This window comes from Branchiostoma floridae, chromosome 5 (assembly GCF_000003815.2).
Source record: "Branchiostoma floridae strain S238N-H82 chromosome 5, Bfl_VNyyK, whole genome shotgun sequence".
Lineage (NCBI taxonomy): Eukaryota > Metazoa > Chordata > Leptocardii > Amphioxiformes > Branchiostomatidae > Branchiostoma > Branchiostoma floridae.
In genome coordinates this window covers 11,693,255-11,708,979 of record NC_049983.1, presented here as the reverse complement: position 1 = coordinate 11,708,979, position 15,725 = coordinate 11,693,255, and the positions used below count along the sequence as shown (strand labels likewise).

Below are 15,725 nucleotides of genomic sequence, written 5' to 3'. Positions count from 1 at the left end.
ATTTAATTTGTTATGACTGTAACAAAATCACGAAGACGATCATACCGTGTGGGGTATACAACGTACATGTACCATGTAGGTTGACTATAAGAGGCATAAAATAAACCGTTTGTTGCTTTCATGTAAACGTTTTAGTTGAAATACTATCACGTGTGCAAAAATGTCTGTGACGTGTTGTAATGGAATCGTTGAATATACATGTATTTCCAAACCGGGGCCTGGCCGGGCAGCTATAAAAGACACATAACTACACAAGACATATAGAGAATAGTCGTCGGCATTACTTGTGTATATTTTTACGTATACATTTCTATTTTTCGTTTCCACAAACAGCCTGACCGGGTCCCTGTTTGTGGATGTGAAGTTAGACTTACCACAAGATGGGATGACGTCGTTCCACTGCCCATCGTACGTACAGATGATCTGGGCGGCCCCTACCAGACGATACCCGTCATTGCACCGAAATGTGACCTGGCTGCCGATGTTGTGGTGCGATTCAGGCCGTCGGTATTGCTGTTGTTGTCGGTTTCCGGTAGGGACAATTCTACCGTTGGTAGGTGTCCCAGGGTCCTGGCAAACTTTAACTGAGAAGAAAAGGTGAAAATAAACGTCCGCAAACTCGACAAAAACCCACGGTCAAACCTTTGCCAGCAACTACCTAGATGTTGTCTTTGTATGTAAAAGGCAAGGAAAAAGTGAATAAAACTTTTTTTAATGCATGCCAAAGTTGGTATGGGTATTGTGGATTCATTCATTGAAAAACGAGTTCCCTTTTCTTCAAAACTTGTTGATTAGGATAACTCAAAGTCTTTGGGTCTTACCACATGAAGGAACGGGGCTGCTCCAACTACCGGACGACTCACACCTAGACGTGCTGGAACCACGTAGACTGTAACCATCGTTGCACTCAAAACGGACCGTCGACCCCTCCGTGTAGCTAGCCAAAGGCCTTGACCTTAACTGACCATTAGGCGGGGTTCCTCGGTCGGGACAAGTCACTTCTGGCTCTGGGGGACGACGAGATACAAAAGTGAACAGATCAAATTTGTAGCGTTATGTATATCAGTAACATGAACGGTGCGCACACACAAACATTTTCTGTGTCGTTACGTTTTCAGGTTGTAGGGTTGAATCAAATAAAAAGTCCAGAAACATGTTTATAATGTTGTAACATGTTCAAAGACAGAACTGACCGACTTCATGCTGGCAGTATCGACCATGAAATGCCGCCGAACATTCGCAGCGCCCGTCCGACTTACAGACACCTCCGTTCCGACAATTACAATCTGAAGGGTAAAGGGAACAAAAAGTGTAAGATTACATGGATGACATAATCTAGAAACCTTACAACTGATGCGAGCGTGTGAATAAGAATAAAAAGTTGCCTGTAATATGAAATCTAAGTAATCAGGAAGGTTTAGCAAATGACAAAGCAAGTCGGGTATGGTATGCCAAACAATCTATTTTCATTCTTGTTCTTTCACTTTGTCATCTTTATCTTTGGGATTGACTCCCTACAACATCAGTATCCGGCTTTTGATAAACATCAGTATCCGGCTTTTGATATTCTTTTTGCAACTTAGGGCATAAGTTTGCAGATATATTGTTTTATACGATTTACATTATGATCGAAACTTTCTTATTCGAAAAGGACAAAAGTTGATGCTCGCATGGATCAATGTATTGAAATCAACATGGCCTAATAGGAACAAGGAAACAATGAATAGTGGATATAATAAGCATGTGTTAGAGAACTTTTGAATAACATCATTTAAATAGCATACCTTCTTATCACAAAACTAGGTATACCGAGTATGTACAATATACCGATGAATAATATTGAGACAGAATTAAAATGCAACTGTATACATAGTACTAAATTGTACATGTACAAAATGATATACTGACCTAATGTGCAGAACTTCCCGTACTTGTTGGGTGGACATCTGGCGCAGCCGTCAGACTCCGTGTACTTGAGGTCACGGCACTCTGCGCAGTAACGGTACTGCTGACACACGTCATTGTGGTCCACGTCACCACAGATGCGACAGTAGGGCTTCCAGCGGTAGAACGCTGCGCATCTGCGGAGGGACATTGACAACGACGTTAAGCTTGTGCGTTACGCCAAAGTGCCTGTGTGTTACGCCATATAGATACAGATACAGACAAGTCTTGTTGAAATGTTCAAAGCTTAAGAATTATACACAGGCTTTTGATAGGTGAGCTCCGTCCCTTCAAGTCACATGATGGGCTACAACATCCTCATTCTGGTGTTTTTGGTATGGCTTACGACTTAGAGTATTATTATTAAGAGGGCATTGATGGTTTTTAGACAGTTCTAAACGTGTGTTCTTAAGGTAAAGCCCGATGGCAATTGTATGTAGGAGCAAATAAAAAGCTAATTTGAAATCAAGAACATTGTATTGAGTGGAACATAACTGTAATTTTTACTAATCCAGTGCTACTTTGCTTTCAATAAAACCGTTGGAGGAATATTAATAAAGCATGTTAAAGAGACTCACGTCTTATACGTGATGACGAAGTTGAGACCAGTAGATCCGCAGGCACAGGGCTCCGCCTCATCTTCACAGATGCCCCCTACATCTATGTCAAACGCCGTAACGCCGCTCAACAGCAGGATCGCCGTTACAACGGTTAGAGCTGGGGATATGACAGAGAAAATACAGACATTCAGAAAGTCCCTTGACTAGTACAATAGACTGTATGTATGTTTCGCTAAGCCCTGAAAGTCCGGTGTTTACCGGGCAATGAAGCAAATCTGAGCTAAAGTTTGAAAAGTAAATATAAAGAAAGAATAAAGAATAGTGTAATCTTTAAATTTTATAACATTACGTCCTCTCATGTCGCCCTTTTTTAATATCTAGACTCATTTTCACCCCAACTCGGGAAGAGGTTTGAGGGACGAAGCGTTTGACAACAAGTGAAAATGGCATTTGTGAATGGGCCGGCTGACTCTGGTCAACATCTAACATGCGAGCAGTTCCTTCAGACGTGTAAATATCTACTTCTCTTATTGGAACCAGATTGTACATGTCATCTAAGACGCGACATTGAAGCCGTGCCAATCTGAAACTTCCTTGTTTTGCAGAGTGGTTTCTTAGTAAGCTCAACATCACCTTGATATCATCAAGGAAGTTCAAACTTCCCTGATATCCTTTATCCGACAGTGGACAGACTTATTGCAACGCCATGCTAAGTGCAATACATTCATTCATCCGTATCTGATATCCTGTACTGGCGGTACAAACTCTTGAGTTCGTTGAACTTCCCCGCGAAAGGTCATGCTGGCTACCACAAACCTCGGCTGAAGACGTGACGGGGGGAAATTTCGCAAACAAGGAAGTATTCAGCACTTCTCCAGCCGGATTCAAGATCATTCAAAGAAACTGTGAATAGGTAACAATGCGCCCTGTCTGTCGGATTTCACACAATTGTATAACTTGTAAACTCCAAAGTAAGAGGGTCCTTTGACAATGACATGGGCACCCTGCTGAAAACAAGAATAGACCTCATGCTTGTGTTGAGGCTGCTGTGTTGTGGCTTTTACGAAGGAGCTATGCTTCTACTGTGTAAACAGAATATCTTCTGAATTATGTGATAGCAAACGGAATACAATTCATATCGGGTCTGCTTGGGCCCCTTGGGGGGTCCCGACAGCACTTAACGGTGAATTCAAACAATGATTTTAACCTCCTTGATTCAAAAGAACACATACTAACATCAAGGAACTGAACTACGCAAAATTCGGTCAACTCTCTATGTTAAGGAAATGGCATGCATGTCCTCTGCGTTGTACTGGACTACATAGCCGTCGAAGCCGAAGTACTTTCTGAATAATTTCCATTTGATAGAATGATCATATTCGACATTAAATAAATCCTAATGATAAGAAACTTATGGATGGTTACCAGCCCGGTGTTCTCGCACTTATATTCTGAGAAATCGCTTGCCCCGTACTACGGTATGCACGGCCAAGCGGTTTCTATACCTCCTTGGTGCGACCAACGGTCAAGATACCCGCAGCGGACGGGCGTGATAAGTTATCAAGAAGTAAACACACCATACACAAACACAGATTAGAACAGCAAGGCAGTGGTGGGTAGGAAACGTGATAAACTCACCTGGTGGATGAGCCATGCCGAAGACTTGGTGTGCGAGTCCTGACTGCGGAGGAAGTCAAGTGATGACTTTGCTTCTGTACTGCTGATGTAAGCTTTCTGACTCCGCTGAGTGCGCCTGCGCTCTACTCTGATAGACAGGAGGTCCTGGCATCTTGGCACAATGGAGGGACCGACACAATAACAGGAAGTGACGTAAAAGGCAATTATATGATATGGACTCAAGTTCCGAGAAGGCAAGAGGAGCACACTCAGGAAGTCGCATAAGGCGCAGCGTCGTCAGATAGAAATCTTAACTGATACACCGGACATTCTCAAGGCACAGAATCTATACCTGTCATTTTTTCACAAGAACATTGTTGAAAAACGTCTACTAGATGATTGAATAGTCTGTGTAACGCAAACTCCGCTATCCGGAGCTTGTAGACTCCTCCCTGCGGATGGGCGCGGCAATGTAGGACGGGCCTAAGAAGCGCGATTAATTCAGGCTAATGATTGAAGTTGACAGAAGTATTGTTTCCTTTGCAAAACTTGGAACTATCTTGGCAACTGACTGCTGAATGCAGCGGGTATCGTGTGCTGGAAAATATGGCCTGCTGTTAATTGTCAAACGATCATAATCTATATATGATATCACTGTTAAACTAATGCTACCACCGTAATAACGGAAAAACACAGAACGGAGAAGCTGGCACAGATCCACTTTTATTGGCATATTTTCGTCATTGTGCATGTGTGTGAGCGGGGGAGGGGTAACTCGAAATACAACTGGTCTGACCAAGGAAGTTGGTTTCACCAAGGAGCTTTAATTTATCCTGATAAAAGCTCCTTGGTTTCACTCGTGCTTTCCCACCCACACAACAAAAGTGCCCCACAGAAATTGAAAAAGTAACTCATTGAAAGTAAAATATACAACAGATCTAGTTTTGGCTTGTCATGTTGTTTTTTCAGTCAAGAAAATTCTATCTAGATTGAAGGTTTCATATTCCATAGCACAATATTACTATCTCTATACATTACTTCTCTGATACTATCACGAACATAATGTAGTTGTATAGAGTATATATCATACATAACAAAAGTTAACTCGGGGCTAGAACTTGCATTGGTAGGAAAAATGGTAAAGATATAATCTAGCAACACATGAAGAAATATCATACAAAAATTGTACTTAATGATTTGCCATACATGAAATTTTTTCATATTCTGAAAATGACAGTTCTTAATGATGATAGAGGCATTTTACGTACTTGTAAAATGAAGCTCTGCTACTGTTTTGCAAATCAAAACTGATGTCAACATCAGTCGAATGACTTATATTACTATATGCCATAAATATTGTAAAAGATTATATAAACAAATATTATCTTACATATATTTCTTATGCTGTAGAATCTTTGACATCATCAGAATAATGGTACCGATTCCTATAAATAAGAAGGGAATTTAAATCTAGTTGCGCCCTATTCATATTTAGCATTCGTCATAGACTATGATTGTTACATTTCTACACACTCTGGCCACTGTTACAGGCAAATGACAAGTAATAGTCATCCATTGGCAACTGTAGCATTACTGACACATGAAAAACTAGCTTGATCCATTTGTCTGGCATTATGCCTCATCCTGAGTTAGTTCTCCTGCTTATTCTAAGCAAGCTACTTTCAAATTGTTCTCTGGCTTGTCATAGCCTAACCTTTGACCTATAGCTGCCTGCAAAAGTCAGATCATATCAGCCCTATATTTTAGTTCAAAGAAAGAAAAATGGTTGCAATTAACTTGTCCTTTGCAAACAAATAGAGGTCAAAGGACAGAGACACACTTTATAACATGGCAGCGAATCTTACCCATTCTAGTAATATTTACACATATTTGGCAAGTTAGATTTCTTACAGCAGCAGCAATTGGGTGGACTTTGGCAAGAAGTACTCTCCAAGCAGACTTCCGGTTCTGGCTGTTTTTTAATGTTTTCAGGCGTATTTATCAGGCTTTTTTTCTTGTACCAATAAAAACGTCTAAAACGTAAAAAAAACAGAGGGAGCCAAAGGTCTGCTTGGAGAGTTGGCAAGAAAGCCCATCAGTACCTTTCTATATATTCTTGCCAAACATTTAGCATAATGACTGTGCGACTGTGCATAGGAGCAATGGCAACAGTTACAGTTACATGTGATACAGCTGGCATAAACAAGGCAACTGCAATAAGCTATGCTATCTCAAAGTATTGACAAAGTATCTGTGAAAAGCACATATAAGTTTGATATGGTGGTTAATCAGATAACACAAATATTTCTAAGAGACAAATCATATTTCAGTCTGTTTCTTATCACAAAGTTGATCTTACTGAGCACCAGACTATTGATATTACGTAAAATTGCACCGAAGGTTAGGATAAAGCCATGTGGTATATAAATTATAAAGTACAACTGTATAGGGAATCTTACACAAAATATTGGATATCTAAAACTGCAATCTTAAACATTGATACAAGAGTTTTAAAAAAGCCTGGACTCATTTACATTGTAATACCTGGAACATAGTGGCATGGATAAATGTTTAACATCATGGAAAATGAATGCAATTATGAAAAGAGAAAGTTGTTTTCTGACAATTTCTATACAAATGAATGCTTTGGATAAATAATTTAGAATATCAGTACTAACTAGCACTAAAATAATTCAGACATTGTAGAATCTTCTCTATATAAATTAGACAGCTTTGCCTCTTATTACAAGCACCAGCAGGACAGACATATTATAGACAGCATCAAAAGTACTGCATAAATTAGCATTATGGCAACATAACTCTCTTATGTCTCATAGAAATGTCAATACATCTTTTTACAATTATCCGTGATAGTTCTCAACCTAGCAATGGCACTACATTGTTACTCTGTATTTACAATTTAATTTCTTGGTTGCACTTTTCTGGCTCTTTCGTTGATTTGGCTCTTTTTTGTTGCATTATTATTCGCATAAGGGAAGAGGGTCACATCATAGTTCTCTGCATATTGTTTGTCACCTTTTATGCTGTAATGCTATATATATGTACTTCATATAGCAGTAAATGTTTTTCTCAGGAAAAAATTGAACAACTGACCTTTTCTAGACATCTAGAAAAAGTACTTTGGCATACACTATTTTTTTGTATCATATAGGCACCATACATGTACCTAAGGGGTGTTGATATCATTAAAGAAATGATGTTGTCCAAGTTTTAACATCTAGAATTGCCAATTGGGTATAAGTTTTATTTTGCACCATTATTTTCATTATTTCTTGATGAAGTCAAATACTGATAAAGGCATTTAGCTCATTAAACTAACAGAGGCTAAAACTGCTGTGAAGATAATTCAATTATTACCTCTTCAACGTTGCAGGAATAAAGTGAATTAGGCTTGAATGCAAAAGAATTGAGGTAGATACCACATATAAGGCAGTTATAACTGCAGACATCTTTCCCACACACACAATCAGCTGTAACCCTGCACCCTTTTAGTTGTTTTTAGTCATAAATACCAAGCTCCTTGTAAATACCAACATATAACATTTATGGTTGGTATGACTTGATATGCTGAAATCACTGAGCTGTCATGTGGTACCAATCTGGTCCCAGACGGTTACAGGAGGATTTCTAGAACTGAATGTATGGTCTAACCTGTAAAAGTGACCACTTCTACACAAGGACTATCTGACCAGTGTGATGTCTTCATGTTGTATGATGTTGTATGATTGTCAGATGATTACAAACTAAGGGCAGTTTGGGGATAGTCGAGTATGCGTTCTGTAAAATTTGGGAGTCCTGTTAACAGAAAAGGTTGTCTTTGTGGTTGTTTCTGTCACAACTTATATGAAAATTCTTGGCTTCAAAATCATATGATGACTTACAATGAATGTGAGAAAGCCATGAAGTAATTTTCCCCAATGAAACAAGCATCAAGAATTTTGTCTATTGTGACCACCTGTCTGCATAGACCAGGTTAAACTGCACTACTATTGGTGGGCACCTGTCACATGATACCTTATCATGAATGCAACAAGTGCATATTTGTAATAAATTAGTTGTGACCTTTAACAATGTCTGTAAGCAACATCACAGTCAAGTGTTGCATACATTGTATATTAACTAGCTTTTGCCCATCAATACATCTATGGAACTAAATCTGAAATATGAGGCATCCTTGCATCTTTGTAAGCATGTGGCTTTGGCCATATATCATCTGCAATCCATCACAAAATTAGGCATTCCTCATTCATTTGACTTTGGTGAATCTTTGTTTTGAGTGGCTTAGAATCCGTCTTACAAGTTGGCACAGTTTTGCCAGGGTTCGATTTTAATGTCCACGGTTACATATTTTATGAAGAAAAAAAAACACAACTACATTGTATTGACTCAGTATGAGTCACGTGTCGCATAAGTTTGCTAGCTGTGCTAGGAAAGTTTGTCTGACCAGAAAAAAAACAGCTAACTTTTGTATGTCATAACTGAATTATCAGAGTGGTTAGAATTCAAGATGGAAAAACACTTAAGTGGCTTTAACTTTTGTATATGCTATCATATCAAAAAATGTTTGCACTTTGGAGAGGTTTCTCTTACATATACTTTTCAGTACAGGTTGCACATGATCTCTGTGTATGTCAACAAATTTAACCATCTCTGCTGTGTCTATGGAAGCAATTTTGCTTCCATTTTAAAAGGAAACTTATGTACAGTACAGCATCAGAGACTGAACATATATGGTAGAATTGCACTAAACTTTATCCACTGTAGCGATGATTGTGCAGTGCACGGTGGAGACTTTGGAACCCAGAGGTCCAACCTTTGGTCACGTCGGAGCCTGTTCCAAGGCACTGATTGGGCTGTTACTCCAGGATGGAAGGTCAGGGGTCCCTGGAACACATGACAGTATGATTTAACAAATGTCTATGCCCGAACGGACACTGACCTTAAACAAAGGCTATACCATTTAAGACATTGTGGAGGGGTGATCAAGATATATTTTTCACTGAAAACTAACAAATAAAGTTACCCATCAGAGCTGAGTCATCTACAACAGTGGACACATGGAGAGCACTGGGGTCCACAAACTCTGTGACTGGTGACTCCCCAATGCCTGGCACTTGGAGCTGTTCTGGGTTGTGGTAGCTGGTGTCACTGTCTGTTACGGAAAACAAAACAATAACATAAATCGAATAACGTCACAACTCTGCTTTTCCTTTGTACATGAATTAGTTCCTTGAATTAGCAAGTCATACATCTTGACTGAGGTTGTGCTGTTTTGTACTCTATATTTTCTCAACAAAAACAATAAGACTTGTTCTAATCCAATAATATTTTCCAACTATCTTTACCAAAAAAATAGTACTGAAAGAATGACCTTCTTAGCAGGAGATGAAAGTCTGTCTCTTACCATTTGGGGGAACAGTTGGGACAGTATCCATGGCTGTTCCATCAGACAGCATCTCTCCTACTGAGCCCAGCATTCTATCCTGCAGCAGCACTCCCGCTGGGAGCTCGGCAAGAATGTAGGCCTGTGAAGCACTGTTAATGAACGAAAGGTCATTCCCTTGTAAATTTCCTGCCATGTTCTGTGTGTATGCTGGAGGGTGGCTTGCTGTCGACTCCACATATGGCACTGCATTTGGCATCTGCACATTCTGAGGCTGCACCTGCATCAGGCTCTGTTCTTGCATGCTGTGCTGGTCAATGAGCTGCTGAAGTCTTTGGATGCACTGATTGGATGCCACCAGTTGCTCACGACCTTGGGAGGTCATCCGGAGGTCAAGGACATCTCTTTGTTTTGAGTTGCACTGCTGGGTGAGGTCAATGGGTTGTGTCACATTTATGACCTGTTGGGAGGGCATCGCCTGGTGTTGTTGTTGTTGTTGTTGCTGAGGCTGTAGAATAATGGCAGCCGAGGGAAACACCTGTTGCTGCATGGTTGGTGCCGAAGAGATGTGCGAAGCCGCTTGAGCCCGCAGACGAGCCTGGAAACTGGTTGCCTGGAGAAAAATCGCAGGGGTGACGTTGGGTGGGGGAGGGGGGCGTGCCCTCATCAGTCCATTCTGATAGCTTCCTGAGGTAGCACTGGTCACTGTGTTGGCTGGAGACTGGGACACTGAAGACATGGCGGTGACGAGAGTTTGGCTAGACGTGCTTGATACAGCAGCTGTGTTACTGGTGACAGCTGGCTGAGCTTGACAGGTAACGACAGTTTGTGACACATGAGTGTCTGGCGCGGACGTACCTTGCAGCATACCCTTGAGATCCACAGGAGCAAAACTACCGCTGACGACACAAGTCTGCAAATGTGTCAGTAATGCATTGACAAACTCATCCACAGTGTGGAAATTCTTTTTCTCCTGGTGCACCCATTGCATGAGTTGCTTTGCCCAGTTCCCTGGAGTTTGCTGTTCCTCCTAGTCTTAAGGTAAAGCCACTACTGTGAACTTTGTCTAGATACGACAATGTCATTTCTAGGATTTCTGCCTTGTCCAATTTTTTCTTGCCATAGGACTTACACTCTGGAATTATGGACTTCAGCGCTGTAAGACTAGTGTTGATACGATCTCTGCGTTTCTTCTCAATGTTCTTGTGAGTATCTAGGTAGTTGCGGGACTTCTTCCTGGGGTCGTCAAACAGGTAGGAGTTGATACGACGCTCCTCGCCAGCGTCGTCAGTACTACTGGATGTTGCCATGGTAACGGTGGTTTCTGCTGATGTTGAGGCAAGAGTCATCTCAGTTCCAGCTATCAGGGACAGAGGTAAAAACACATAAGGTGTTCGGCAACTGGGAACAAGGAAATGAAATGTAATGACAACCTCTGTGACTAAATCTACATGTTTGCGTTACTTTGTGTACAGCGACAGTTGTTCAGATAAGAAGTGGGAGTGTACACATTTAGATTAGAATCAAAGGGGGGAAGAAACCACAGCTACACGTACACAATTTGTGATTTTTACGTCTCACCATTCTGGATGATGCACCCAAAATGTGAAGAATCCTTAATGCAATTATTTCAATTCAATTTCTTGTTGACCCAATCAGTTCAGTTTTATACCTCATTTGGCATGCCACACCCCCTCGCAATTAAAACGTGTTAGGCTTGCTTGATGACTCAACTATGTTAAACAGGGCACTGAACTATGGAATCAAACATCACTTTATGACCCCTGCACAGCGCAAAGTACGCGAATATTTACCTTTAACACTAACAAAGCGACGGACCTTTTTCAGTGTCATTTTAAGTGTCCCTTTTTTAACGTTCAACACTAGAACTACCATGCGTAACGTGACCACACACATAGAGGCGCACTACCACAAAATTTCCTGAACTACCTAAAATCTTTCAGATTATATGACGGTTTATTTCGGGGGAAATACCTCCATGTATGGTCATGTACTTTCGCATGTATGCATTGATGTGTTTACAACACAGGGTGCTAATGAGTACATATTTAGCAAAGGGTGTTTCAGAAATACTAGTAGGTCAAACTGCGGCACACACACGACAGCGCGCGACCACGCACCCCGACCGGGGAATCTGACCGCAAATACCGCCACCCACAAAGTCTTTCCGGGTGTATTTTCGGCCCCATTCTTGCACCATTGCATGACGTGTCGCAACAGCGAGAGAAGAAAGGTTCTTACCTGTCTCAGCGACGATTATTTGTTGACATTAATCGATAATTTCGATAAGGAATCTGCCAGGGCTCCTTCGAGGCCGCCATTGTTGTCATTATGATCAGATGGAATGCTCCATTTGGTCGTCAGTTTTGGGGTCCTCTCAGTGACACAAAGCTTACTCTTTTATGTTAAGAAGATAGACATTACTTAGATAACCGTTTTGTCCCAATAATATCTTAGTAATATAATATATCTTATTAATAGAGCTCGTTTTACATGTACGCTTCATAGTTTCTTTGACTTGAGTTTTTTGTGACCCCCCCCCCCCTTGGCGTAGAATTGGGAGTCCCACTTCCACTTCCGTGCGATCAGCTGGTGACCCCCTCGAGCACATACAGACAGGATATACCTGCAGTGATGGATGCTTTTCAAGAACTGAGGTCTGAATTTATAGATGGATAAGTCAACAGATTAGAAAGGCGCCCATCTTAAAAGGTTGATCAAATGATTGGACTATCTGTGACCAGTCTCGACATAAATGATACAACAAATTTACCGTCAGAATCGGAATAAAACAACTTTTTTCTCTCACAGATTTTATCAAAGTTAAGTTTCTTCGCTGTCTTCGCAATGAAAAAATAATGCTACAAAGGACAATGTTTTATTGCAAATTCATTCCCATGGGGCTAATTGCAAGTGAACAAAATCAAATACATGGAGTGATTGAAAACGGGTAAATAATCTAAATTCTAACATACAAAGATTAATGACTGTATGTACATACAGAATTAATATCGTACCTACATTACTATTGCGGGGTTTGACTTCTTTTTTGAAAACAGTTAAAAATGACATGTCCCACGTTTTCTATGATAGATTGATTCGATGATCTTAGCAGAAGGTGGGTCTTTTGCGTGTTTTTAAAAAATGGAAAGTTTGGTGTGATTTCGGACACTCTTTCAAACAGTGTGTTTCTTTCAGCATCGAATAGGGGACATTCGCAGATGAAATGTGTTTCATTTTTGACATATCATTCAGTGGTCAAGCTTTACAGTACATTTTGTATCATAAAGTTTTATTAATGATAGACGATATTATCAGTTAGGAAATGTTGGAATTCCTCGTGCTTCCGAAGTTCAGTGACCTACAACTTGAAGCATAACTTTCAATGTGCATCTATTTGCAACGATCGAAGCAAACTTCCACCATCCATACTAATTTCCGTGCGAGGCTCCGGAAGGAAGGAAGGAATGAATGTTTTGAATACTCACCTGATATTTTAAAGTCCCGACAGATAACCCTGTAAGTATATCTAGTGGGTCTGTATGCCTTTTCGGGAGGTGTAGTGAAAGCTCTAAAAGACAATTGTCCGGGCAAATTAATTGCAACGCGTAATTTGTCACTTTATGATTGATCCTATCCAGATATTCTATCCTAAATTCATTGTTAACGTTAGGCGTTACTGACAAATTCGTATGTCGAAATCCGGCGAACGCCAGAAGCAGTTCCTGAAACTAAATCTAAAGGCGCCTCATTGTGTAGGATATCCTATGAAAAAATCCTATAGAAGTCAAGTTACCGTTAACTGTTGCCAAATCTCCTGAACCTACCGTAAAGCCTTTATACTTATTAGCCCCCAATGCAGACCCTCCATTGAGAACATACTGCGTCTTAAATGTCGTTTGTTAGTTTTAAATTGTTTACATGTATGTAGTAGTATATACTAAAGAAAAAAGATATTGTGTTCACAGCACTAGCAGGATATCCCGCCCGGGAATCGTGTTGGTGTGTGGACACTGAGATCAGAGAAGTTTGTCAAGTCGGTTTCCTGTGACAACAGAGAGTTGAACGAGAAGGATTCTTGGGAGGTCTCAGATATGAGTGTGCTTTCACACCTCAGAGTTTACTTTTGTTCTTGACCTTCTCTGTTACTACCGGCACACGCCGCCGTCTTGTGAGAAGTTAAAAAGAGCCCTGTTAACCGGACACACTGTGCACGCCATGCGACTGTCGAATTCAGGCGTTGTTCTTACCGTAAGCCCAACCTCTCTTGTCTCTAGATGATTATATATAACTCTCAAGTCATTGACCCTTGTAAGTATCGTTGAAATGTAACATCCCTCTTGTCGTAATATGGTACATGCCGGCCACCAAGGATGTGTACGCACCAGATTGTTTTCAAAGCGGTGAAAAATACAAAGCAGTAAGTCCTGTTGACATGCCATGCGGCTCTTTCCGAGCATGGATCCTGACACTTGTAACGTACCCTGCCCTGTTTATGGCAACAACAAAAGAGGTGTCCTAAATATAGTAATGTAATGTCGTAGCGAACACATATCTTTTTGTTTCATTATATTGGCAATGACGTCCAAAGGTCTGAATTATGTAAAACATATAAATCATCATCAGCTGACGTTGTAAACAGGTAGGTGTTGTGAAAGGGGGTAGGCGAAGGGTAGTTAGGGAAAATATGTGCGGTATTCAAATCAATGCTTTGACGTGGAGCTTATGTTATGCAATCACGCAAAGCTTTGTTGGGTCTTTGTGATGTTTGCGATAACAAATCAAAAAGGGAATTCTTCCCAATGGTAAATGAACTTGTACTATGACGTACGTTGGAGCTTTTCCTGTCACAAACAATAAGAACTTTCTTAAGGAACGTTTTGTCTTCTTTGGTATTTGGTATAAACATAGGAGTGCCCGATAGGTACCTATAAAACACCACACAAAAATGTAGTGCCTTTCAAAACTTACATCGAAGCTACAACTTGAAAGATCACCAATATATGTACACCATGAAAGAAGTTCTCAGATTTAAAGTCATTTCACTGGCGTGCGTCTTAGTTCTCAAGACGAGCGTGGGTATACCAGTTCTTGTGCCTTACGGTAGAGACTCAGAGCGCCTCACAAGAGGCATATCCGCGGACGACAGCGGCGTGGTGCGCATCAGGCAGCTGTACTGCCGGAGTAATGGCTTTCACCTGCGGATTGACGCTAACGGGACTGTAGGGGGGACCAGGGAGGACAACCACCCTGATTGTAAGTGTGATTTATGTTGCATGGGTATAGTTATGGTATTTTCCTCTTTTCATCACTTTCCTTGTCATTTTGTGCAGTTAACTAGTATCATATGCCAGCAGTATCTAACTCGGAAAAGTTTCAGCATATGGTAGCGCTCATGCTAAAGTCACATTTCCAAACCGGGGCCGGCCGGGCTGTTTGTGGAAACGAAAAATAGAAATATATGCGTGAAAATATACACAAACAATGCCCACGACTTCAAGTTTCTTGAATTACGTCTTGTGTTGTTTGTTTGGTCTCCTTTATATCATATTTGTCTTTCCCGAAAGCTGCCCGGCCGGCCGGAAAAGTGACCCAGGCATTAGCTTTAGGCATTAGCAAATGAAGACGGTAGTATATACGAATAGATGCTGTGCTTTTTTGCATACTTTTCCAGTGTAACTCATTTCCCTCCCTTTGTCGACGTTAGCCATCATGGAGCTGTTTCCGGTGGTGTACGCTGTCCACTCACCCTTTGACAGACCGTACAACGGGGAGGTGAGGATCATGGGACTCAACACCAGACTCCACCTGTGTATCAACAACGACACGGGGCACCTCTACAGCTCGGTAAGTTAGTCATCTTGATAGCGAAATTCATCATGTTTTCATCCAACAACCCATCCATCCATCCGCCCGTCCGTCCGTCCATCCGTCTATCCTTTCATCCATCCATTCATCCTTTTCCTTCTTATCCTCTTTCCACCTCTCATTTTCATATTTCCATTTTCTTCTTCTTTTTCTTTGAATCATTGCTTTCAGTCTTACTTTTTTCTCTGTCATTCCTCATCCATCCGTCCCGAGCCCCCTTTGAATTTCTTTTACAATGTATAGTCCGAGATCGATAATCTTCAAGCAGATTTACCCGTGTCACAAGACGGTCAAATACCGGCTAAAGCGGT

The 15,725-nt window shown here is 40.9% G+C and overlaps 3 protein-coding genes across 4 annotated transcripts in view; 1 reads left to right on the top strand and 2 right to left on the bottom strand.

The window, feature by feature from the left end:
• Window positions 1–10: 10 nt before the first annotated feature.
• On the bottom strand, window positions 11–4,239 carry LOC118416174 (clotting factor C-like). The gene is made up of 7 exons (XM_035821254.1): window positions 4,143–4,239; window positions 2,523–2,661; window positions 1,909–2,081; window positions 1,194–1,286; window positions 822–1,007; window positions 199–584; window positions 11–16 (listed from the first exon to the last, which is right to left on the bottom strand). The coding sequence occupies exons 1-7, from the start codon at window positions 4,156–4,158 to the stop codon at window positions 11–13; spliced, it is 999 nt and encodes a 332-aa protein (XP_035677147.1). The 5' UTR covers window positions 4,159–4,239.
• A 3,434-nt stretch (window positions 4,240–7,673) lies between these two features.
• LOC118416061 (general transcriptional corepressor CYC8-like) lies at window positions 7,674–11,862 on the bottom strand. 2 transcript variants are annotated; one of them, XM_035821116.1, is made up of 4 exons: window positions 11,788–11,862; window positions 9,547–10,885; window positions 9,166–9,294; window positions 7,674–9,026 (listed from the first exon to the last, which is right to left on the bottom strand). In XM_035821116.1, the coding sequence occupies exons 2-4, from the start codon at window positions 10,514–10,516 to the stop codon at window positions 8,962–8,964; spliced, it is 1,164 nt and encodes a 387-aa protein (XP_035677009.1). In that variant the 5' UTR covers window positions 10,517–10,885; window positions 11,788–11,862; the 3' UTR covers window positions 7,674–8,961. The 2 variants fall into 2 exon arrangements, with proteins under 2 accessions (XP_035677009.1, XP_035677010.1); XM_035821117.1 differs by having other exon boundaries at window positions 9,547–10,926; window positions 11,788–11,858.
• Window positions 11,863–13,862: 2,000 nt separating this feature from the next.
• LOC118415257 (fibroblast growth factor 9-like) overlaps window positions 13,863–15,725 on the top strand; it is a 2,803-nt gene continuing 940 nt past the window's right edge. Inside the window, exons 1-2 of the mRNA XM_035819711.1 lie at window positions 13,863–14,802; window positions 15,254–15,393. Of these exons, the coding sequence (XP_035675604.1) occupies window positions 14,550–14,802; window positions 15,254–15,393 (393 nt within the window). The 5' untranslated portion in view covers window positions 13,863–14,549. The remainder of the gene's footprint in view (window positions 14,803–15,253; window positions 15,394–15,725) is intronic.